Raw genomic sequence first — 23,859 nt, 5'->3', positions numbered from 1 at the left:
AGAATCTCGCTCTGTCACCCTTGCTGGAGTGCAGTGGTGTGATCTTGGCTTACTGCAAACTCCGTCTCCCAGGTTCATGCCATTCTCCTGCCTCAGCCTCCCTAGAAGCTGGGACTACAGGCGCCCACCACCACGCCCGGCTAACTTTTTGTATTTTTAGTAGAGACGGGGTTTCACCATGTTAGCCAGGATGGTCTCGATCTCCTGACCTCGTGATCCGCCCACCTCAGCCTCCCAAAGTGCTGGGATTACAGGCGTGAGCCACCACGCCTGGCTCATAGTTACGTTCCTTTTTAAAACTTGCATGTCTGTTGGGGTTGGCTGTGGGTCTGAATGGTTGAACACATCCTTGCTGTGTGTATGGTGGGTGGCCTGGGAAGTGTAGACTCTCAGGCAGGTGGAATTTGCACCTCCTCCTGGCTTTCTAACTGCATTGGCTGAAAAAGTGCAGCTTCTTGTCTGGAAGCAGAACCTGCTGGGAGTGGTTCTTGGTTCTGTTCTGGAAGCTGCCCTGTGTCCTCCTCAGCTCCTCGTCTGCCTGAGTTCACCTGGGCCCTTGAAGGCTCAGGGCCTGGCCATGATCCCAGGTGGGGAGAGGGTGGGTGACAGGAAAGCTAAGAACCTCCTTGGAGTCGAAGTCCGGGGTGGAGAGTTTAAGGGGAGGTGGCCCCGCTCCACTGGCCATCTAGGCCAGGTCACCCCAGACTCCCAAGCAGAGGGAACAGTTTGCTTGGACGCCCGTTGTCCCTCCTTCGTCCCTCCTCTTGCAGCCTGGGAGTGACTCTGGGGGCCATACACACACCCTTACCTGGGCTGTGCTGAGCCCTGGCCCTTGCTGACCTGTCAGGTTCTGTGCTGAGTTCGTGTCAGAACTGGTTGGCAGAGGTCTCTGACTAGAACACAGGAGCCTTTCCCCGTCACTCCCAGGCTCAGTTGGAAGCCCTTTGCCTGTTAGTTCATACAGTGTCACCACAGTCTCTCAGCACTCCCAGCCTGGACCTCACCGGATGAGGGGCCGGCCTAGATCTTCTTTGCACAGTGGCGCGATCTCGGCTCACTGCAACCTCCACCTCCCAGGTTCAAGCGATTCTCCTGCCTCAGCCTCCTGAGTAGCTGTTATTACAGGCGTGCACTACCACACCTGGCTAGTTTTTGTGTTTTTAGTAGAGACAGGGTTTTGCCAGGCTGGTTTCAAACTCCTAATCTCAAGTGATCCACCGGCCTCGACCTCCCAAAGTGCTGGGATTGCAGGTGTGAGCCACTGCGCCCAGCCTGACCTAGATCTTCTAGATTAGAAAGTCCCAGGAGTGGGCAGCTATGCATCCAGGCCTGCCACAGGAGCCCACCCGCCCTCCTCCCTGAAGTCAGGGCTCTGGGAGCCCTTCCCTTTTCCGTGCCCTGTGGGACAGTGTCCAAACTCTGGAGTAGGACCGAAGACCCCTGGGCTCTAGTCCTGAGGCCACCAACTTGCTGTTGCCTGTCGCAGTGACCTCCCCCTGACTCCCATGGCGCTGGCTGCAGGAGCCGGGCGGGAGGGGCTGGTTGCCATACCCTGGAGATGCACGACCCTGCAGATGCCCTTCCTCTGGGCCTGCCCGGGGTAGTGGGAATGAGAGTGTCCTCACCAAGGCTGGGGTTTGGGAGCTGGGGAAGCAGAGTGCCATGGTGGCCAAATTCACCTCTTTGCTCTGTGCGGTGACCTAGGAAGCCATTGACTGGCTTCTGACGAGCATGGGAAGGGCTGGAGCCTTTCAGAGTCCAACAAGTTTGTGTGAGAGCCAGGTGTGTGTGTCTGAGCAACTGAGTGTGGGAGTGGGAGGATGTGAGCCTGTGTGTGTGTGCGTGCACGCACGCGCATACGTGTGAGCCTCTGTGAGTGTGTGTGCACATGTGTGTGAGCGGGTATTTGTATGCTCGTGCGAGTGAGTGTGCACGCGTGATTATGCATGCACGTGTATGTGCTTGTGTGAGCGACTATGTGCGCGAGAGTGTCTGCATCTGAACCAGTCTGTGTGTAAGTACGGGGTACCAGCAGGGGTGGGACGCGGTGGAATTTATGGCCAAAGTATTTTGAGTCCCTGAGGTCAGGCCAGAGCAGCCTCATGCCCCCACCAGCTGAGAAGTGCCCCTGGCCTCCCAGGGGTGCTGTGCTGGGCAACCACTTATCCCTGGAGCCTCTCTTATGCCCTCGCTGCCCTCCGAGTGGGCTGGCCACCTGCAGCTGCCCAGGAGCTAGCTGACTTCCAGGGCGGCTTCTGTTCCGCCTGGTGAACTGTCACCCTCTCAGCCCTCTCCCCCTGCACTGTGGCTCCAGGAGCCGTGGGGTTGCTGACCTTTTTGGAAGGGTCGGCTGGTGTAGCAGTCTCTCTGGCTTGGACGGGGCATCTGCAGTGGTGGGAGAGGCCAAAGATAGCAGCCTGCTGGAAGCCTTCTCCCAGGGCCGGCCTGCGGTTGCTCACCAGCGGCTGCCGTGGCCATTGTGTTGCTGGGACCTGCGCTCCTCCCATCCTTGCGTTCCTCCCAGTGTGGGTCGCTGCAGCTCCCTCACCTCCCAACCAGGCATCCCCCACATTTGTGGACCCTTGTGCACTGGTCCTGCTCCCCATGCAGCAGGTATAGCCCTGCCTCTGACCCTTTCAGTGGATGGGAGGAGACGGTAAATGAATAGTATTTGAGAGGGATGTGTGGGGGCGGGGATAAAGCCGTGCCTGGGTGCTGTGGCGAGGGGCTTCTCTCGGAGCTCAGGTGCTGGGCTCTTGGTGACTTTTGAGCCGAGACTGGAAGCAGCCGTCTGGCTATCTGGGAGCGGCTCCATCCAGGCAGAGGAATCAGCCAGTGCAAACCCTGGGCTGGTTTGGGGCGGGGCCTGTTTGAGGGGCTGTAGCAGAATATAGGGGAACAGGGGCCAAGGTGTGAGGAGAGGGCACATCAGGTCTCGAGCAGAGGAGGTGCCAGGCATCGTGCTGGAGGGCATCCCCTGGTGGCTGGAGCGAGAGTGAGCTGTGGTGTAGGTGGCATGGGGGCAGGAGCAATGTCCACAGTTATTACCAGGATCCTGGCGACAGAAAGCAGCAGCAGGGAGACCTCACTTGTGGGGGTAAGGAGTGGTGAGATTTGGGATCTGTTCTGAAGAGAAAGACAACTGGATTTGCTGGCACTCTGCATGTGGGTTCGATAGAAAGATGAGACAAGGGCCGGGCGCGGTGGCTCAAGCCTGTAATCCCAGCACTTTGGGAGGCCGAGATGGGCGGATCATGAGGTCAGGAGATAGAGAGCATCCTGGCTAACACGGTGAAACCCCGTCTCTACTAAAAAAATACAAAAAACTAGCCGGGCGACGTGGCGGGCGCCTGTAGTCCCAGCTACTCGGGAGGCTGAGGCAGGAGAATGGCGTAAACCCGGGACGCGGAGCTTGCAGTGAGCTGAGATCCGGCCACTGCACTCCAGCCTGGGCGACAGAGCGAGACTCTGTCTCAAAAAAAAAAAAAAAAAAAAAAAAAGATAAGGATGGCACGGTGCCACTCTGTGCCTCAGTATCCCTGTCTGTACGTCATATGGAAAACACCAAGAACAGTTTGTGAGTTCAACAAATGTTAGCTGTCGTTATAGTAAAAATGCCCTTTCCTCAACACCAGAAGTCCAGTCTCCATGCCTGCATGGTTTTCTCTTTTTACTTCCTTATGGCTTTCGCCATGTTGGTTGGGAGGTGCTCGGTGCTAGGTTGGGAGGTGCTCAGTTGGGAGGTGCTAGGTGCTCTTTTGGGAGGTGCATGATGCTCAGTTGGAGGTGCTAGGTGCTCGGTTGGAAGGTAATTGGTACTTGGTGGGGAGTTGCTTGACACTTGGTTGGGAGTTGTTGGTGTCCAGTTGAGAGGTGCTAGGTGGTTGGTTGGGGGGTATTAGATTGAGAGGTGCTTGGCACTTGGTTGGGAGGTGCTTGGTGCTAGGTCGGGAGGTGATCAGTTAGGAAGTGCTAGATGCTCTGTTGGGAGGTGCATGATGCTCAGTTGGGAGGTGCTAGGCACTTGGTTGGGAGGTAATTGGTACTTGGTTGGGAGGTGCTTGGCGCTTGGTTGGGAGTAGTTGGTGTCCAGTTGAGAGGTGCTAGGTTGGGAGGTATTAGATTGGGAGGTGCTTGGTGCTTGGTTGGGAGATGCTAGGCCCTTGGTTAGGAGCAGTCTTTCCTGTGCTCAGATTTGAGCTGACTTTGCCTGCATCATCTTTGGGAGCCAGCCATCCCTGTTTGGCTCTGGCTTTTCTTAACCATTTGAAATGAAACGATTCCTTTACTAAAGTGCTTGCCTCTAAATTCTCTCCCAGAAGCCCTCCCCAGGATCGCACCTGTGGCTGTTCACTCCCACCCCTGCCCCTGGGGCAAAGTTGACCTTAGTGTTGATTCCTGGGCCTCTCCCCACACCCTCCCTTTGCTCCAGTCATTTGAATGAGAGAGTGAAAACAGTGGCATGCCAGCTCCCACTCATCAGATCCAGTGGTGCTGATGACACCAGCCATGGTCCTACCCTGAGGTGCTGACTGTCCCTTTAGGCTCCATGTCACTGGAGGGGGAGAGGGAGAGGATTCCAGCCTGTCACAGCGCCCGTGGGCAGCAACCCCCGCTCCGCTCGCCAAATACTGACTTGAATAGTGGTCCTCAGGCAGAAGTGTGGGAGTGGGGATTTTGTCCTCTGTCCTGGCCACAGGCACAAGGTTGCAGGAGCATCTTGGCCTTCCTCCCGGCCCTGCTAGAGCCCCCGTCATCTCCTGTGCCCTCCTGCCTTCCTCAGAGGAGGGGGTTCCTGCCCCGGCCATCATCAGGAAGGGAGTCTCTGGGTCCAAGCGTCCCCCTCAGTGTGCACGTGGCCAAAAGGATCAAGAGCCCTGCAACCAGGGGGCCCCTCCTGAGACTCGACTTGGTTGCAGTTTCAGCAACGCAGGTGGCCCTGCGCAGACGTCAAGGCAGGGTTGGGGAAAGGCACGTCCCTCCCAGTGCTAGGGTGCCCACATGGGTGGCAGAGGGCTCTGGGGATGACCCTCTGGCCCCTGAGGATCTGGGGCCCGAAAGACACTGGCTTAGCATGGGAGGAGGCCCCGGCCTGTACCAGCCTGACAAGGGGCTGCAGTGGCCCCCGGGTCTCAAATTAAAGCCAGGGTGAAACCCAACCCCCTCTTTAAAATGCAAAATGGCCCTTCCCTAAAATAACACACAGCCACAACCGCAGCTGGCTCTGCACGAAGGCCATGCTGCAGCGCTTGTCTTCGGAAGTCGATTTTCCTCCGTGGAATTTGGCTGGACTTGTGGTAGCATTTGAGACTCTGCAAGAGCACATCCACGCCAACCAGTCTCTGGTCACCGACTGGCTCGCCAGTTCCCCATTTAAGGAAACCAGCAGGCCTCTGTTATGAAACTCAGGGAAGGAATGTGAATTATGCTCCATGCGTAGGCCCCTGCTCCTGCACGTTTTCCAGCTTTTTCCATGGGCCACGGTGGGGTGTTTGGGGAAGGCCTGTGTGGGTCCCCTCCAACTCCAGACGGATGCCCCTGACACCTTCTTAGGAGGTGGCAGGGGTTCTGGGCTCTGTCCGGGCTCCTAGGGGTCGGGGACGTGCAGGTAAAGCAAGGCATCTACCCCAGGCACGCGGGAGGCTTCACTGGGCTGGCTGCCAGCACCTTGGAGTCCCAGGCTGCCAGGAAAAGTTCCCCCACACCCAGGCTTTGCTGGCGAAGGGTGAGTCATATGATGGCCCGGCTCAGGCCCTCAGCAGACACCAAGTGTGTTCCCAGAGCTGCCGCTCAGCGCCTATAACCTGGGACAGGCCAGCCTTGTAGGGACTCAGTTTTCTCATCTGTCTAACGGGAATAGCAATTCCCAGCTTCCCTGTGTCGGCTGGGTTCTCACTAGATGCACAGGAGACAGCAGCTTGAGAGGGACTGTTTGGAGAGCTGTTCCATGTGATGCCCCTCTTATCCTGTCCCATGGAGAGGGGCTTGGTGATGGCAGCTGGGCGCGGTCACCCTCTGCAGGCAGGATGGTATGTTTGGTTCGAGGCTCCTGTGCCCTCATTCTTATTGATCTTGTCACAAGAGCCCCTCTGGAAGGTGGAGATGGTGCTTGCTCGGGAATGACACTGCTTAGGGAAGCAAGGCCTCCTGGATGGGGTGGCCCCGTGGTGCACCTGAGGCTCCCGAGGCTGCAGAGTGCCATGGTGGGGGAGGAGGTGGCTGTGCGTCTGTCATTTGCCTCTTCTGCTGGATGGAGATCCCCAGAGGGCAAAGCAGAGCTTGTTCTTCCTGTGTCCCGGGGTCACTCTCATGCCCGGCTTGGGCGAGCTGGCTGTTTCTAAATCAGTTGCTAAGGCCAAGAGGAATGGGGTTTGCCGCCCACCTCAGGAAGAACGGAGCAAGGGAGTCGGCACCATTTTACATGGAGCAAGAGTGGGAGGAGGCTCCTCAGAGGACATTCTGGGCACTGTCCCCTTTCTCTGCTGAGAAGGGTGGACAAAACACAATAGCTCTGCCAGCTCTTGTGTCCTGTGGCTCGTCCCAGCTGGCTGGGATGGGAACCGAGTCCTCCAAGCTGGTGTGGTTCCCCTCTGGTCTCCGCTGAGAGCCACTCCCAGCCTCTGGGCACATACCCTGTGGTCACCTCCAAACAGGGCACACTGGGCAGTGGTGGGGGTGGGACCTGCCATCCCAGACCTGGTGTAGGGCACATTGTCTCTGCTCACTTTGTCCTGGTTCATTGGCCAGAGATCAAGTAAGGGCGCCCTGAGGACGTGCTTGTTTCTCATGGATGGGTGATGCTTGTCTCTTGGGAACATGGAGAAGCAAACCCACATTACCCATAGACCTACCCAGGAGCAGCTGCAGCTGCAGGTTCAGGCTCCATGGGTTTTATTTATTTTTTATTTATTTATTTATTTATTTTTTTTTAGGCAGGGTCTCACTCTGTCATCCAGGCTGGAGTACAGTGGTGCAGTCACAGCTCACTGCAGCCTTGACCTCCCAGGGCTCAAGGGATCCTCCCACATCAACCTCCCAAGTAGCTGGGACTACAAGTGTGTGCCACCATGCCCAGCTAATTTTTTTTAATTTTTATTTTTTGTAGAGACGGAATTTTGCCATGTTGCCCAGGGTGGCTCAAGTGACCCACCCACCTCAGCCTCCCAAAGTACTGGAATTACAGGTGCGAGCCACCGTGCCTGGTCATGTTTTGTTGTTTTTAAATAGACTTAATTTTTTCAAACAGTTGTAGGTTCACAGCAAAATTGATGAGCAACAGGTACTGAGTTCCTATATATCCCTGTCCTCACACCCACACAGTCTCCCCAACTGTCAGCATGCTATGCAGGGTGGTACATTTGTTACAACTAATGAAAGCCGGCTGACGCACCATCACGCAAAAACCATGTTTACATGAGGGTTCGCCCTTGGTTTGTGCATTCTTACTTTAGACAGATGAATAAGGACATGCACCCACCATTCCATGTCACACAGGATAGTTCCACTGCCCTGATTTTCTGTGCTCCACTCATTCATCCCTCTCCTCTCCAACTCCTGGCAACCACCTGATGCTTTACTGTCTCTGTGTATTTGCTTTTTCCAGAGTGTCATAGAGTTGGACTCATACAGACTGGCTCTTTCACCTACTAGTATGCATTTAAGTTTCCTCCATGTCTTTTCATGGCTTGATAGATCATTTCTTTTCTTTCTTTTTTTTTTTTTTGAGACAGAGTCTCGCTCTGTCGCCCAGGCTGGAGTGCAGTGGTGCAATCTCTGCTCACTGCAACCTTCCCCTCCCAGATTCAGATGATTCTCCTGCCTCAGCCTCCTGAATAGCTGGGACTACAGGCACGTGCTACCACGCCTGGTTAATTTTTTGTATTTTTAGTAAAGACGAGGTTTTACTGTGTTAGCCAGGATGGTCTTAGTCTCCCGACCTCGTGATCCACCTGCCTTGGCCTCTCAAAGTGCTGGGATTACAGGCGTGAGTCACCGCACACGGCCGATAGCTCATTTCTTTTTAGCACTAAATAATCTTCCATCCTGCATGTTTTGAATTGCCTTTTAGAGATTCATTTACTGCATTTTCATGGTAGCAAAAAAATCAGAAATAACCCAAAGTTATTTTAAAAAGTTACAGCACAGTACACTATCCAATCATCAAAAGAACAAGGAATCTTTCTATTCACGAGAAGGGAAGGTGCCCAGAATTTACTGTTAACTGAGAACAAGTTGGAAATAGTATATTTTGATTGCCCAACTTAAGGCAGGAATACATTAAACCCTACCTGTTGGTTATTTCTGGTGGGTGAGATTTTAGGGCAAGTTCACTGTCTATTGTTTCATGTCTGCATCTGTGTAGACAAAAACAAAAAAACAGATCTGTGTTAGCTGCTTCTCCTGTTGCCCTGCCCCCATCACAGGTACATGTACTGGACAGATTGGGGCGAGACGCCCCGGATCGAGCGGGCGGGGATGGACGGCAGCACCCGGAAGATCATTGTGGACTCGGACATTTACTGGCCCAATGGACTGACCATTGACCTAGAGGAGCAGAAGCTCTACTGGGCCGATGCCAAGCTCAGCTTCATCCACCGTGCCAATCTAGATGGCTCGTTCCGGTAGGTACCCGTGCAGTCCTGGGGCACCCCCTTCCCCTTTGTCCCCAGGGCTTTTGAATGTGTTTCTTCTTAACTCAGGCCTACAGACTCTTCTCTGAGACTCTGGGAACCTGAGACATGTAGGACTTCTCAGAACTTGGAACAGCGTCAAGGTCTGGGTGGCACTTGCCCCCAGCCCTTGAATATTTCTATAGCAGATGTGGCATGTTCATTCTAAGTAGGACAGAAAAGACCATCTGTAGCCCACACCTATGCACAGTTTTTAACTTTTTTTTAAAGTTTGTTTTCTTGAGACAGAGTCTCACTCTTTCACCCAGGCTGGAGTGCAATGGCATAGTCTCAGCTCGCTGCAGCCTCTACCTCCCAGGCTCAAGTGATCCTCCTGCCTTGGCCTCCCGAGTAGCTAGTTCTACAGGAGTGCGCTACCACACCTGGTGAATTTTTGTATTTGTGGTAGAGACAGGGTCTCACATGCTGCTCAGGCTGGTCTCCTAAGCTTAAGGGACCCTCCCTCTCAGCTCCCAGGGTGCTGGGATTACAGGCATGAGCCACCGTGCTGGTCTATGCACCAAATGAGGTTTTGTCACCAAATGAGCATCAAAAGCTTTCCATCTTTAGAGTGTTTTGGATTTTGGAATTGTTGGGGAGGGCTTGTGGCCCAGTAGGGTTGTGAACAGTAACCCTGTCACACACACCACCCCCACCCTGGCCCTACCCCAGCTCAGGCATCTTGAGGGCAGCAGCTGGAGCTGTCTCAGTTATTGCTGCATTCCCCAGTCTCACCAGGGGGCCATCCACATGGTCAGTGCTCAATAAAATGGGCCAAGAATGAGTAGGAAGGGTTTTCCCCTTGTTGGGTAATTGCTTTTAGAACCTTCTGGTCAGTGTAGCTTCACAGCCCTGTACTTAATTACCTCTTAGAGAAACATCCCCTGTGTGTACAGGTGAAAGGCAGTTTCTTCACTGACCAAGTACTGCCTGCTGCTGGCCCTGTGTGCCAGGTGTCAGGGATCCTCCTGGGACAGCAGACCCCATTCCTGCCCTAGTGGAGCTCCTGGCCCAGGCTGGGATGTGGCAGGTATCCATGCAGAGGGCAGTAGTGAGTGCATGGGAGGACTCAGTGGCTGGATTTCTGCAAACATAGGCCAACACCCACATGAACAGACTTGAGGGCCTGGGCAGCTTTGCTCCACGTTCGCCAGGCTTCGTGTGTTAGTTATCCATTGCTGTGTAACAAAACAGCCCACAACTTAACAGCCTGAAACAGCAAGCAGGTTTTTTATGGGGAGGGGGTCAGCAATGAGGAGTGGATTAGCTGGGTGGTTCTGGCTCAGGGTGTGACCAGAGGGTACACTCAAGCGCCTGACTGGGGCCTCAGTCATCTGGAGGTTCGAGTGAGGCCGGGACATCCACTTCCAAGCTCATTCTCAGGGCAAGAGGCCTCGGTTTCTCCTGTTCCTCTTATGCTGAGCCACACATCTCTTTTGGGCTGGTTTGAAAATATCCTGTTGTCCCTGGAAGTGCAGACGGGTGGGTCTGGTTTGAGATTTGGAAATGTGGTTACCCCGTAGACTGTGGTTCTTGGGAGCTAAGTGATCTTACAGTTACGAAGGGTGGATGAGAGGATAGAAAGGCTGCGGCTGGGAGTGCCCTGGTCAAAGGATGGTAACGGGACAGTGAGGGTGATGGCAGTTGAAATATGCTAATGGTGGTGGCAGCGACAAACCCTTCCGTAGCAGTTACTGTTTTCCAGAGACATTTATCAGCTCATTTAAGGCTCACACCAACTCTATGAAACGTTTGCTATTATATTTTTATTTATATTTTTATTGTTTTGAGGCAGGGTCTCGCTTTGTCCCCCTGGCTAGAATGCATTGGCACGATCATGGTTCACTGCAGCCTTGACCTCTTTTTTTATTTGTTTGTTTTTGTTGTTGTTGTTGTTGTTGTTTTTCTTTTTGAGATGGAGCCTTGCTCTGTCCCCCAGGCTGGAGTGCAGTGGCGCCATCTCAGCTCACTGCAACCTCCACCTCCCAGGTTCCAGCGATTCTCCTGCCTCAACCTCCCAAGTAGCTGGGATTACAGGTGCCCACCACCATGTCCAGCAAATTTTTGTATTTTTTTAGTAGGGACGAGATTTCACCATGTTGGCCGGGTTGGTCTTGAACTCCTGATCACAAGTGATCCGCCCACCTGAGCCTCCCAAAGTGCTGGGATTACAGGTGTGAGCCACCGCACCTGGACACAGCCTTGACTTCCTGGGCTCAAGTGGTCCTCCCACCTCAGCCTCCCAAGTAGCTGAGACCACAGACACGTACCACCATGCCTGGCTAATTTTTTTGGTATTTTTTTTTTTTTTTTTTTGTAGAGACGGGGTTTCACCATGTGGCCCAGGCTGGTCTCAAACTCCTGAGCTCAAGCCATGTGTCCACCTTGGCCTCTCAAAGCACTGGGTTTACAGTTGTGAGCCACTGTGCCCAGCCTGTGTTTGCTATTATGATTCCCCTGTGCACAGAAAGGCATGTGAATTTGCCCAAAGCCACACAGCTAGTCCTAGCCAGGGTTGGACCGTAGAGTCTGTAGCCCCAGGGTCTGGTCCGTTCTCAGCCTCTCTCCTACCTGCCTCCCCGCGGGATTCTTCTGCCTCTGCAGCGGCCATCACTCTTCATGATGCACCTGGGGCGATTCATGTGGAAGCATAGTGTGTGGGGGGATGAGCTCTAGAGCCACACAGACCTGTGCAGTCCCCTTTATCTGTGACTGTGGCAAGGACTGAGGCTGACCTTCCCTCAGTGCTTCTGGCTGAGGCAGAGCGTGGCCCAGGGAGCAACCGGGAGTGATGGGCCTCTGGCTTCTCTCATTGAAAAATGTCCACATGGCTGGGCACAATGGCTCACACCTATAATCCCAGTGCTTTGGAAGGCTGAGGTGAGAGGATCACTTGAGCCCAGGGGTTCGAGACCAACCTGGCAACAAAGCGAGACCCCATCTACTAAAAATAAAAATTGGGCTGGGCACGGTGGCTCACGCCTGTAATCCCAACACTTTGAGAAGCCGAGGTGGGTGGATCACCTGAGGTCAGGAGTTGGAGACAAGCCTGGCCAACATGGTGAAACCTCATCTCTACTAAAAATACAAAAATTAGCTGGGCATGGTGGCGGGCACTTGTAATCCCAGCGACTTGGGAGGCTGAGGCAGGAGAACTGCTTGAACCCAGGAGACAAAGGTTGCAGTGAGCTGAGGTCATGCCATTGCACTCTAGCCTGGGTGACAAGAGCAAAACTCCATCTCAAAAACAAAAACAAAAACAAAAAAAGTTAAGTTAAAACAATTAAAATTAAGACTGGGCACGGTGGCTCACACCTGTAATCCCAGCACTTTGGGAGGCCGAGGTGGGCAGATCACGAGGTCAGGAGTTCGAGACCATCCTGGGTAACACGGTGAAACCCTGTCTCTACTAAAAATACAAAAAAATTACCCGGGCATGGTGGTGGGCGCCTGTAGTCCCAGCTACTCAGGAGGCGGAGGCAGGAGAATGTCATGAACCCGGGAGGCAGAGCTTGCAGTGAGCTGAGATTGTGCCACTGCACTCCGGCCTAGGTGACAGAGCGAGACTCCGTCTCAAAAAAAAAAAAAAAAATTAAAATTAAAAAATTAGGTGGCTATGGTGGTGGTCCAGCTACTCTGGAGGCTGAGGCAGGAGGATTGATTGAACTTAGGAGATCGAGGCTGCAGTGAGCCATGATCACGCCACTGCACTCCAGCCTGGGTGACAGAGCAAGACCCTGTCTCAGAAAACAAACAAAAAAGGCGACATTGTAGAAAACAGTTTGGTGATTCCTTAGGATGTAAACATCGATTTACGTATGACCCAGCAATTCCGTTCCTAGCTATATACTCTAAGAATCGGAAACAGGTATTCACACAAAATGTGAATGGACAGGAATGTCCGTAGCAGCACTGTGCACAACAGCCGAAGGTGGAAATGACCCAAAGGTCCTCCGGTGGGCGAGTGAATGCACAGATTGTGTTCTGTCTGTGCACTGGAATACGGTTCACCCCTAAAACGGGATGAAGCACTGACATGCTACCGCATGGATGAACCTCGAAAACACGGTGCTGAGTCAAAGAAGCCAGACGTCAAAGGCTGCGTATTTTGATTCCGTTTATGTGAGATATTTAGAATGTGTGTCGTTAAATCCATCAAAAGTGTTTGCCGGGGCTGGGGGCGGGGACTAGGGAGTGACTGCTGACGGGTTTGGGGTTTTCCTGTGGGGCAATTGAAGTGCTTCGGAACTAGACGGAAGTGGAGGCTGCACATCCTTGTGAATGTGCTAGGTATCACTAATTATTCACTTTCAAGTGGTAAATTTAGGCCGGGTGCAGTGGCTGTCACCTGTAATCCCAGCACTTTGAGAGGCCAAGGCGGGTGGATCGCCTGAGCTCAGGAGTTCAAGACAAACCTGGGCAACATGGTGAAACCCTATCTCTACCAAAAAAATACCCCCCAAAAATTAGCTGGGCATGGTGGTGCACGCCTGTGATCCTAGCTACTCTGGAGGCTGAGGTGGGAGAATCGCTTGAAGCTGGGAGGCAGAGGTTGCAGTGAGCTGAGATCACACCACTGCGCTGCAACCTGGGTGGCAGAGTGAGACCCCATCTCAAAAAAACAAAACAAAACAAAATAAATAAATAAAAATGTAAATGTTATGTCCTGTGAATTTTACTTCAATAATTTTCTTAAAAAACAGCATCAACAAAAATGAACAGAAGAGGTGGTGGATCTGCAGAGCCCACAGCTCCCACCTTCCCTGTGCTGCTTCATGAGTGTCACCCTCTCCTGGCAGCTGTGCTGAGGGCTGGGGACATGGTGGGGACCCTCTGCCCCCAGGCCCACCCTCAGGGAGCCTGTCACTGGGCGAGGGTCATTAAGCAAATAAAACTACAACATTACTGACCATGTCACATTACGATCCCGTTCCCAGTGCCCATAATCTCATTACACCCAAGTCCTCATTTGCTAGGCACCGTAAGCACCTAGAAAAGAATAGCTGTTTCTCGTGTTGATGCCAAGTTTAATTTACTCTGAAAGTATAAATTATGAGCATTGTAAGAAGGAGCGAGTGCACGTGGCCTGATTTGTATTCAGAGGTTAAAGCCTTGGGCAGAAGAGCTGTCCTTTCCACCAGGTGTGGCTTCCTCCTTTCTTCCCTGGCGGAGACTTTGCCACTTGACCTGGGGGACCCACTGTGTCACTGTCACAGACTGGGTTTGGGACGTGCCCTGTGCACTCCGGGAGAAATGTACAGTGGCACCAACACCTGGGGCTCTTGACCTGGTCTCATTTGTCTGGTGGAAAGTAAATGAGAGGCCTGGTGCGGTGGCGTAGGCCTGTAATCCCAGCACTTTGAGAGGCTGAGGCGGGTGGATCACCTGAGGTCAGGAGTTTGAGACCAGCCTTGCCAACATAATGAAACCCTGTCTCTACTAAAAGTACAAAAATCAGCCAGTCGTGGTGGTGGGCATCTGTAATCCCAGCTACTCGGGAGGCTGAGGCAGGAGAGTTGCTTGAACCCGGGAGGCAGAGGTTGCAGTGAGCTGAGATTGCATCATTGTACTCCAGCCTGGGCAACAGACTGAGATTCCGTCTCAAAAAAAAAAAAAAAGAAGAAAGTAATTGGGTCAGCAGCAGTGATTGTCAGGGGACCCTCATGATGGCCCCCCTACCCCGCCTCCCTGACTGCAGGCAGAAGGTGGTGGAGGGCAGCCTGACACACCCCTTCGCCCTGACGCTCTCTGGGGACACTCTGTACTGGACGGACTGGCAGACTCGCTCCATCCATGCCTGCAACAAGCGTACTGGGGGGAAGAGGAAGGAGATCCTGAGTGCCCTCTACTCACCCATGGACATTCAGGTGCTGAGCCAGGAGCGGCAGCCTTTCTGTGAGTGCCGGCTGGGCCGCGGGGGCTGGGGCATGGGGGGGTGGGGGCGTGGGGGGGGGGGCAGGGGGGGGGGGGTGAGGGGAGGGGGGGGGGGGGGGGGGGGGTAGGGAGACGGAGTCGTAAGGAGGTGGGAGAGTAAGTGGGGTAGGGGGCAAGTGGCCCCTCCCTGCAGAAACCCATGCTCTGTGGGGCACCCTCTCTAAAGGGGTGCCTGCTGCAGTGGAGGGAGATGTGTGCAGAGTATGTGGCTGGCTGGGGGGCACGGGCCTGCAGAGGGCCCCTCTGCAGAGCTTGTGGGGGCTGTTTCAGGTTCAGCAGTGGCAAGGGGATTCCCAAGGAAGCTTGCCTTGTTTTCAAGGCCCAGAAGAAGTTGTGTGTGTGTGTGTGTATGGATATTAAAACATATATATGTGTATATATGTTTTTTTTTTTTTGAGACGGAGTCTCGCTCTGTCACCCAGGCTGGAGTGCAGTAGTACAATCTTGGCTCACTGCAAGCTCCGCCTCCCGGGTTCACGCCATTCTCCTGCCTCAGCCTCCCGAGTAGCTGGGACTATAGGCGCCCGCCACCGCACCCGGCTAATTTTTTGTATTTTTAGTAGACACGGGGTTTCACCGTGTTAGCCAGGATGGTCTCAATCTCCTGACCTCGTGATCCGCCCACCTCGGCCTCCCAAAGTGCTGGGATTACAGGCGTGAGCCACCGCGCCCGGCCACGTGTATGTATTTTTAATAGAGATGAGATTTTGCCATGTTGCCCAGGCTTGTCTCAAACTCCTGGGCTCCAGTGGTCCTCACACCTTGACCTCCCAAAGTGCTGGGGTCACAGGTATGAGCCACCGTGCTTGGCCCTGCAACTTGCATATTTATCAATGAATAACCTGCTCAGAATCAGCAGTTCTCAGCCTGGGGGCCATGCAGGGTTGTGACAGAGGTCCCTGATGGTGAAATTCACCAGCTTCTGTGACAGTGGGGCTGCGGCTCTGGGGACAGTGACCTACCCCCACAGGGACCAGGGATGGAGATTTCTGGCGCAGCCATTGTGGAAGGTTTGGACTTTGAATTGAAAGGTGGGGCCTAAGGGTGGCAGCTGTTCCCAGAGCAGGACACAGGAGGGTGGGGCTCTCTGGAGCTGTTTCCTGGTGAGAAAGTCATGGTCACAAAACCCTTCTACACTAGGGGCAGCATGAGGGAGGGAGAGGTTCATTTTGGTGAGTTTGTGGTTCCCGTTATATCCATGTTTTGGGGCTGATACACCCCAGCTTTCCCCTGGTTGAATGAAGTGCTGGAAGCATTTATTGAGTTCCGTTGAGTTGCTGTTGGTCACAGAGGGCTCGGGAGAGTGACAAGCTTGGCCATCCCAGCAAGAGGGACAGTGTTCCTGTGGAAGCTGCTGGGTCCACACGTAGCACAAAGACAAGACAAGGCTTTTGCCCAGGAGCTCACGGCCCCTGGGTTTCCGTCACTACCACACGGGCAGCTCCTGACCCCTGCCATTGGAGTGTGGGGGGCACCCTTTGCAGAGGGGTGTCCTTTCAGGGCCCCGAGGAGCTGGGGAGGGTTTTCTAGTCATAGGAGCTTGGTGGGAGGGAGCAGGTAGGGAGGATGCCACTCCACGGGCAGGTCACGTCTGGGTGTGAGGGTGGCCAGGAAGGTCACGGCTGGTTTTGGGGAAATTGCAGGCCATCTGGCCGAGTTGAGGGCCTGATGTGGAGGGGGCCAGTGATGAGGCAGGTGGAATGGTGCCCGCGGGGAGGTCCCTGATGCCACTTGAGGCTGGCATTTGGGCAGAGGGACACACTGGGGGCTGTCATGGGGGACGAGGAGGCAGGATGCGACTCATTCAGAAACAAGTGACGGTCTTCTTCTGGAACCTTCTCTCACTCTGTCCTGGTTTTCCCAGTCCACACTCGCTGTGAGGAGGACAATGGCGGCTGCTCCCACCTGTGCCTGCTGTCCCCAAGGGAGCCTTTCTACACATGCGCCTGTCCCACGGGTGTGCAGCTGCAGGACAACGGCAGGACGTGTAAGGCAGGTGAGCCAGTGGGACGGGACGGGATGGGGCGGGTGGGGCGAGGCCTGGCAGGAATGGGCTGCGGCCAGTTGCCCCAGAAGGAACCTCGGCAAACCCGTTCAAAGTGGCGGGTGTGGTGATTGAAATCTGCGGTCCCAGCTACTCAGGAATCTGAGTTGGGAGGATCGCTTGAGCCCAGGAGGTCAATCCTGTTCTGTTTTTTTTTTTTTTTTTTCGCCCCAGATATTTTCCCAGTTTTTCACTCTCCGCCTTGGTCCTCAGGCACTTGGTGCTTCCTGGTACTGTGCTGCAGTGGGGCATGGCTCTTCTCTGGGTCACTGACTGAGGATCTTTCTTTCCAGGTGTCAGTTCAGGGCGGGCCCTTCGGGAAATCACACAGGTTCAGGATGCAGCTTGCCTTCGGGGATGCTTCTGGGCCTGGGGTAGCCGGTCTGGCCTCTGGGACTGACCCTGGGGGTAACGAGAGGTGTCAGGAAAGCGCCATCCCTGGTACCAGTCCTCCCCATTTCTGTAGCGTGATGGGGCCCAGCTTGCAGAAGGTGGTGGAGGACAGGGCCTGCTTCCTATGCCAGTGTCCCACTCGGGAGGGCAAGAGGCTTCCAAGTGGGCTGGCTTCCACACTCAGGGAGAGTCCTAAGGGGCAGAGTCTCGGTGTGGGGCCCCCTAGAAGGACTCTCCTGGTATCCAGTGGGTGGAGAAATCTCCTTGCTCCCACTGCTGTGTGAGACATGGGGGTCCTGATTCTAGGCACCGTTCCCTGTCCCTCTGCCCTCCCCTGCTAGGGTCTGTACTTGGGTGCAGTGTCTGGGGTGTGTGTGTGTGGTTGCGGTTCCCGTGGCGCATGGGTCTTTTCTCTGCTCCCTGGCAGGGGTCCTGCTCTTGGTGAGGACTTTCCTGGTTCGTATTTGTCTTTCTCTTTCTGAGAGCAGAGCATCTTTAATGAAGATACGGCTGTTTCATAAAAGGGTCTGTCCCCTGTGCCGGCTACTGCAGGGGATGGTTGGAGAGTCTCCCCCACCAAGCATCTTGTTTCCCAAGTAGGGAGAAGGAGAATTTGAGAAATGGGGACTCGGGCGGCCTAGTCCTCACGGCTCTGGACAGCACCCCATTCATTCATCTGCTTGCTCGTTCATTCATTCATCCATCCATTTGCTCGTTCAGCAGGCATTTGTCAAGCACTTGCCGTGTGCCAGCATTGCTCTGAGGCACTGAGGACCCCGTGGTGCAGGCAGAATCCTGGGCCTCTGGTGCTCACACTTGGGATTCTGGGGCTGGGTAGGTGGGGAGATGGCACAAGTGAGTCCACGAGGGAGTCGGTGCATTAGAAAGGGTGAGTGTCTTGGACACCCACTCCTCCATCACCTCTGGGGCCCTTCACTGTTTACCGTTTACCTCGGCCTCAAAGGCAATGTTGAGAGAGGAATTGGACCCAGGGAAGGAGTCCAGATGAGCTGCCTCGTGAGTGACCTGGCGACACCAGGGGTTTGGACCGAGCAGATGAAGGGTGGATTAGAGACCCTTGAGTGGGAGGAGGTTTGACCAGGTTGGATGAGCCCCTTGTTTACAGAGGAGGCTAGGGCAAGTCACTGGCCTGGGGTCACCCACATCAGGTGGCATAGTAGGTTCAAGCAGGTGGGCTTTGGCTCCCAGAGGCATAAGTTTGCTGCTGCTCCATACCTGGGCCCTGGTGGAGCAAGGCCCTGGTCTCCCTCACAGACTGCCCCAGGACCCTGCCTGCTGCCGGAAGGAGGGGGTGCCTCGGCTACATAAGCCTCAGCAGAGAAGGATGCTTGGCCGGCTGGCTGCCCGGGAACTTTGGCCTTCCCAGAGTTTGTTTTCTCTCCTTCCTGTCTGTCTGTTGGTGAGAAGAGGCTGAACTCAGTGCTGGAGCCGGACCCTGCGTTCTGCAGTGTCGGTCGAAGTCCTGGTGGAAAGGGAGAGAATGAGGACATACAGGCTCATGACGGCAGAGAGCGGCCACCACAGTCAGGGCCAGGGGACGGAGTGGAGAGAGAATCACCGGAACATGGCACAGGTTTCGAACAGGCAGCTCAGGCCAGGCGCAGTGGCTCACACCTGTAATCCCAACAATTTGGAAATCCAAGGCAGGTGGGTCATTTGAGGTCAAGAGTTCAAGACCAGCCTGGCCAACATGGTGAAACCCCATCTCTACTAAAAAGACAAAAATTAGCGAGGCAGTAGTGGCACAGGCCTGTGATCGCAGCTACTTGGGAGACTGAGGCAGGAGAATTGCTTGAGCCTAGGAGGTGGAGGTTGCCGTGAGCCGAGATCGCGCCACTACACTCCAGCCTGGGCAACAGAGTGAGACCCTGTCTCAAAAAAAAAAAAAAAAAAAAAAGAAAAAAGGCAGCTCATCCTGGCCAATCTGAAAAAGGTGGAAGGTGGCACATATACGTTCCCCAATATCCACAAATATTCCAGAAAATATCCGAGAAGAAAGCAGTTGATGAGTTGGGCCTGTTCCCCTGCCCCGAGGTGCACGTGTGGTGGGGGCCGTGTCAGGAAGCAAGCCAGCACACAAATAGACATAGTCAGGACAGACCTGGGTCGGGTATGGGACACAGCAGGGGCTGAGTTGGAGACTCCTATACTGGGCAGGTCAGGAGTCTCTCCCCGGAGGCCTGAGATCTGAAGGACTAAAAGAGGGAAAGGCGAGAAGGAACAGCGTGTGCAGCGGCTCTGAGGCAGGAGCACGTTGGTGTCGGGACCGACTTCCCGGGCTGTGCGACCTGTGTAGTCACATGAGTTGAGCTCTGTTGTTGACCTGAAATTCCTACCTTTTGAGTAAGGGGCTCTCTGCCCTCCCATTTTGCAGCAGTCCCCACAGATTCTGTAACAGGCCCTGCGCTGTGTGTTTGTGAAGCTGAGGGGAGTTCTGGAGGTGGTCTCTTACTCTCTTGGTGTGTCTGTCTCCACATCTTATCTTCTCTTGCTTTTTTGTTCCCTGGCCCTTCCTGCATTTTTTCTGTATGTGACTGTGTGCCTATGTGATTGAACCATAAGGCTTCCTGCTGTTTATTTCACTTTATGCATTGCAGAAGCGTTTGCGATTGCAGGAGGTAAATATGTATCAAAGACATGAGTTTTAGTGCCTGAAGGGTATCTTTTTGTTTTTTTTTTGAGACAGAGTCTTGTTCTGTCGTCCAGGTTGGAGTGCAGTGGCTCACAGCAGCTTCCACCTCCCAGGTTCAAGTGATTCTCCTGCCTCAGCCTCCCAAGCAGCTGGGATTACAGGTGCCCGCCACCATGCCTGGCTAATTTTTGTATGTTTAGTAGAGACGGGGTTTCACCGCGTTGGCTAGGCTGGTCTCGAACTCCTAACCTCAGGTGATCCCCCTACCTTAGCCTCCCAAAGTTCTAGGATCACAGGCAGGAGCTGCTGTGCCTGGCCTATGCCTGAATGATATCTTGATTTTTTTTTTTTTTTTTTTTGAGACGAAGTCTCGCTCTGTCGCCCAGGCTGGAGTGCAGTGGCGCGATCTCGGCTCCCTGCAAGCTCCGCCTCCTGGGTTCACTCCATTGTCCTGCTTCAGCCTCCTGAGTAGCTGGGACTACGGGTGCCGCCACCATGCCCGGCTAATTTTTTTGGTATTTTAGTAGAGACGGGGTTTCACCGGGTTAGCCAGGATGGTCTCGATCTCCTGACCTCGTGATCTGCCCGCCTCGGCCTCCCAAAGTGCTGGGATTACAGGCGTGAGCCACCGCGCCCGGCCTGTCTGAATGATATCTTATCAAGACATCTTTTAGGCGTCCTCCCGCTATGGGGCGTGTCTGTTCTCTTTGTGTTTTTGCTGTTTCTGAGTCGCTACTGTGGGTTGGGGGTGGGCAGGTGAGAGCTGGCTTGGGGTCTGGCCACTGGAGTTAGAGGGCGCAGGGCCTGGTGTGTGTTGCCACCATCGATTGGTGATGTCTGCCTAAATGCTGTGTTGCATCTGTTGGGAATGTCTGCCCTGGAGAGCAATAGACATGTAGGAAGCAGGTGTGGTCACCATTTCTGCTCTTGGGGTGTCAAAGCAAGGCTGGGTGTGGACATTTGTCCAAGGAATGGGGAAGGGACACAGCCCCCACAGCAAGCAGATCCGTGCAGTCGTGCCTGTCAGGTGCCTTGCCCCAACAGTGGAAGGGTCATTCGAGGTCAGGAGTTCAAGACCAGTCTGGTCAACATGGTGGCCAACATGGTGAAACCCCGTCTCTACTAAAAATACAAAACTTAGCTGGGCAGCAGTGGTGCACCTGTAATCACAGCTATGTAGGAGATTGAGGCAAGAGAACATGTTGCCCAGGGAGCTTTTGTTAAGGGTCCCTGTGTGGCTCCCTCATGCATCAGAGTTCCAGGAACTCTGATAGGCCCTGATAAAACCCCAGACTCATGGCTCAGTGAAGTTGCACAGCTGGACAAGCTTGGAGACCCCAAGTAACTTGCCCAGGCTACCCTGGCTTGCAAAGGGCCACTGCTCATCCAGGGGTGGACGGTGCCGTGCCAGATGCCTGGCATGCAGTGGGTGCCCAGTGTCCAGCTGCCATGTCCACTGTCCATGCCCTTATCACCGTCATGTTGTCACCATGACCGGCGTCTTCGGTGCTGTGGCTGGTGCCAGGCCCGTGAGAGCTGGGGCAGGTTCGCTCAGGGTCCAGGTTTGCCTGCATCGTCCCAGAATCCTCTCACACCCGGGGGAGTGGGCTGTCATTGGGAGCTAGTAAAGGGGTGTTGCTTTCTTTCCCAACCAGAAGAGGCAGGGGCCGTAGACTTAGGTGGAGCCCCTGGCTTTTTGCTGGCTCCCAGGATTCTGATAGCTGGGCCTTCTGAGCCCCGGGGACTGGCTGCCCGTGGCTGAGCCCTTCAAGGGCATTGCACTCCTTCTGCGAATGTCACATCCTGTCTCCATGTCCAGACCCAGAGCAGCGCTGGGGAGTCCTCAGGGCTCATTTTCCTGCAAGGGGGTGGGTGCGGGTGGGTTGGGACAGGCCCTGTGGTGATTAGAGGAGGCTGCCTGTGCTCAGAGAGGGCGGTTGGGCTACCCAGAGGAGGAGGCCCCTGCAGGCTGGCAGGGGGCCTGTTGGCTCTGGCCCCAGCCCTGTGCTCTGTGGCATGGAGCTGACACCACAGACACCTGTGGGGTTGGACCGCTGGATTAGCAGAAAGCCCTGCCCTTCCTGTTGGAAGCTTTGCCATTCCAGAGCCGTCAGGGCTGCGGGGGCTGAGCACGCAGCTCCACGATCCCTGGAGACTCAGCCGTCAGGGGTCACCTTTCTCTGGTCTTGTGGGAGCTGTTTTTGCCCCCAGCCGTGAGAGGCAGTTTTACACATAACTCAGTTGGAGCGTGAGTGGCATGCAGGAGAAAAACATTTTGTGTCATTTAGACGCCCTGCTTGGGCGGGACTCTGGGCTGGGAACGTCCACATGCAGCCAGTGCGGGACTGTTTTACTCAGAGCCTGAATCTTTCTGCTTTGGTTCCAGATGCTGTGTGTAGGGTGTTCTGTCAAAGGGAGAAAAAAGCTCCTCGATGACACAGAAAGATGCAACCGGGAGTCTGGTTTTGCATGAGGATGTGAGCGTTTCAGTTCACTGTTTTTGTAAGCATGGTTCCCCAGCCTGACCTCAGGGCTGCCTGGAGATGGGCCCCACCCGCTTCCCGTTAATTAACCGGCTGGTGCTGGGTGTGGATTCTGGCTTCTCCGTCTCCCTGCCCTGGATCCTTTTGAAGCTGAAGTGTTCCAGGGGCAGCTGGTGTGGAAAAGGGGAGATAGAGTTTTCTAGAGGTTTTATAGTTGAGAAGAAACCTAAACTCTTCTCAGAAGCGTTTCAGAGGTTTGTCACCAAGGTGGCTCTCTGCAAATTCGAGATGGTTTTAGAAGATCTTTCCGTATTTCTTAATCCAGAGGGAGATGGGGATGGGTGAGAAACGGCTTTGTCCTTAAGGAAGTCATGTTCTGGTTGGAGGACAGGCGCAGCCTGGCATTGAAGTTGGTGAGTCAGAGACGGACCTGTGAGCGGGGCCAGAGTGGGGCATGGGCTTCAGACGTCACAAAGCAGACCACGCGGCATCCTGGGGCTTTAGTATCCAAACATCCTGCCCTCCAGGTTTTATTCCTTGCCATAAAATATCACATTAAAGGAAAGTGTTTTGTTAAAAGACCACAGTCCTGTCACCTGAGTACAGTCGCTGTTCTCCTTTCCTCTGTGGCTTTCCAGGCTGCAGGCACCTGTTGGTGGTGTGGCTGTGCACCCGGCAGGCATGAATTAGCTGTGCAGCGTGGCTGCTGACGGGACACCTCGCCTCGACCGAAAACCACCTGGAGATAGCAGCTGCTCACCCAGGGGCAACGTGAAGAAAACTTGAAATTCTGTTGCTTGTTGCAGCTGACAGCACGGCTCTGAGGTCCCAGTGGGCAGAGGCCTCGTGCAGGGCACCTCGCCAGCCAGGATGTCAGAGCTGGCCGGAAGGAGCGGTGCCCGTGGAGGGCTGCCAGTGCCCAGGGAGCCTTCCGAGGTGTCACGTTGAGCAATGAAATTCAGAGTCGGGCAGAGGAGGCCCTGGGGTCACACGGGGATCTCCTCCTGGCTATAGGTTGGTGAGGTTCAGTGTCCGGGGGTGAAGGATAGAGGCCCCATGGTGAGGGCTCCAGAGCGGCCCTGGGCTAGCGGAAATGTGAGTAATGAAGGAGGCTGTGCTGGGGGCCTTGTGCCTGTTCCAGAGGGATGCATTGGGAGTGATGTGTAGGCCGAGAGGAGTCAGGATGAAGGACATGACTTGGTTTGTAGTTGGGAGCCGGCCAAGGACTGTTGTTGAGGAAATGCAGTGTCAGGCAGACCCAGGACCGTAGTGGCAAGGAGGTGCAGTGTCAGGCAGACCCGGGACTGTGGTGGCGAGGAACTGCGGTGTCAGGCAGACCTGGGACTGTGGTGGCGAGGAACTGCAGTGTCAGGCAGATGCGGGACTGTGGTGGCGAGGAACAGCGGTGTCAGGCAGACCCGGGACTGTGGTGGCGAGGAACTGCAGTGTCAGGCAGACGCGGGACTCTGGTGGTGAGGAATTGCGGTGTCAGGCAGACCAGAGACTGGTGGAGAGGAATTGCAGTGTCAGGCAGACCCGGGACGAGGAGGTGCAGTGTCAGGCAGACCCAGGACTGTGGTGGCGAGGAACTGCAGTGTCAGGCAGACCTGGGACTATGGTGGTGAGGAACTGCAGTGTCAGGCAGACGTGGGACTGTGGTGGAGGAGGTGTGGTGTCAGGCAG

At 54.7% G+C, this 23,859-nt stretch overlaps 1 protein-coding gene across 1 annotated transcript in view; it reads left to right on the top strand.

The window, feature by feature from the left end:
* The window catches only part of LOC111522423 (low-density lipoprotein receptor-related protein 5-like), a 57,462-nt gene that overhangs the window by 850 nt on the left and 32,753 nt on the right, over positions 1–23,859 (top strand). Inside the window, 3 exon segments of the mRNA XM_026447662.1 lie at positions 8,424–8,621; positions 14,368–14,564; positions 16,468–16,599. Of these exon segments, the coding sequence (XP_026303447.1) occupies positions 8,428–8,621; positions 14,368–14,564; positions 16,468–16,599 (523 nt within the window). The 5' untranslated portion in view covers positions 8,424–8,427.

Source organism: Piliocolobus tephrosceles, chromosome 13, assembly GCF_002776525.5.
Source record: "Piliocolobus tephrosceles isolate RC106 chromosome 13, ASM277652v3, whole genome shotgun sequence".
Classification (NCBI taxonomy): domain Eukaryota; kingdom Metazoa; phylum Chordata; class Mammalia; order Primates; family Cercopithecidae; genus Piliocolobus; species Piliocolobus tephrosceles.
The sequence above is the reverse complement of the archived record's forward strand: the minus strand, read 5'-3'. Positions and strand labels throughout refer to the sequence as shown.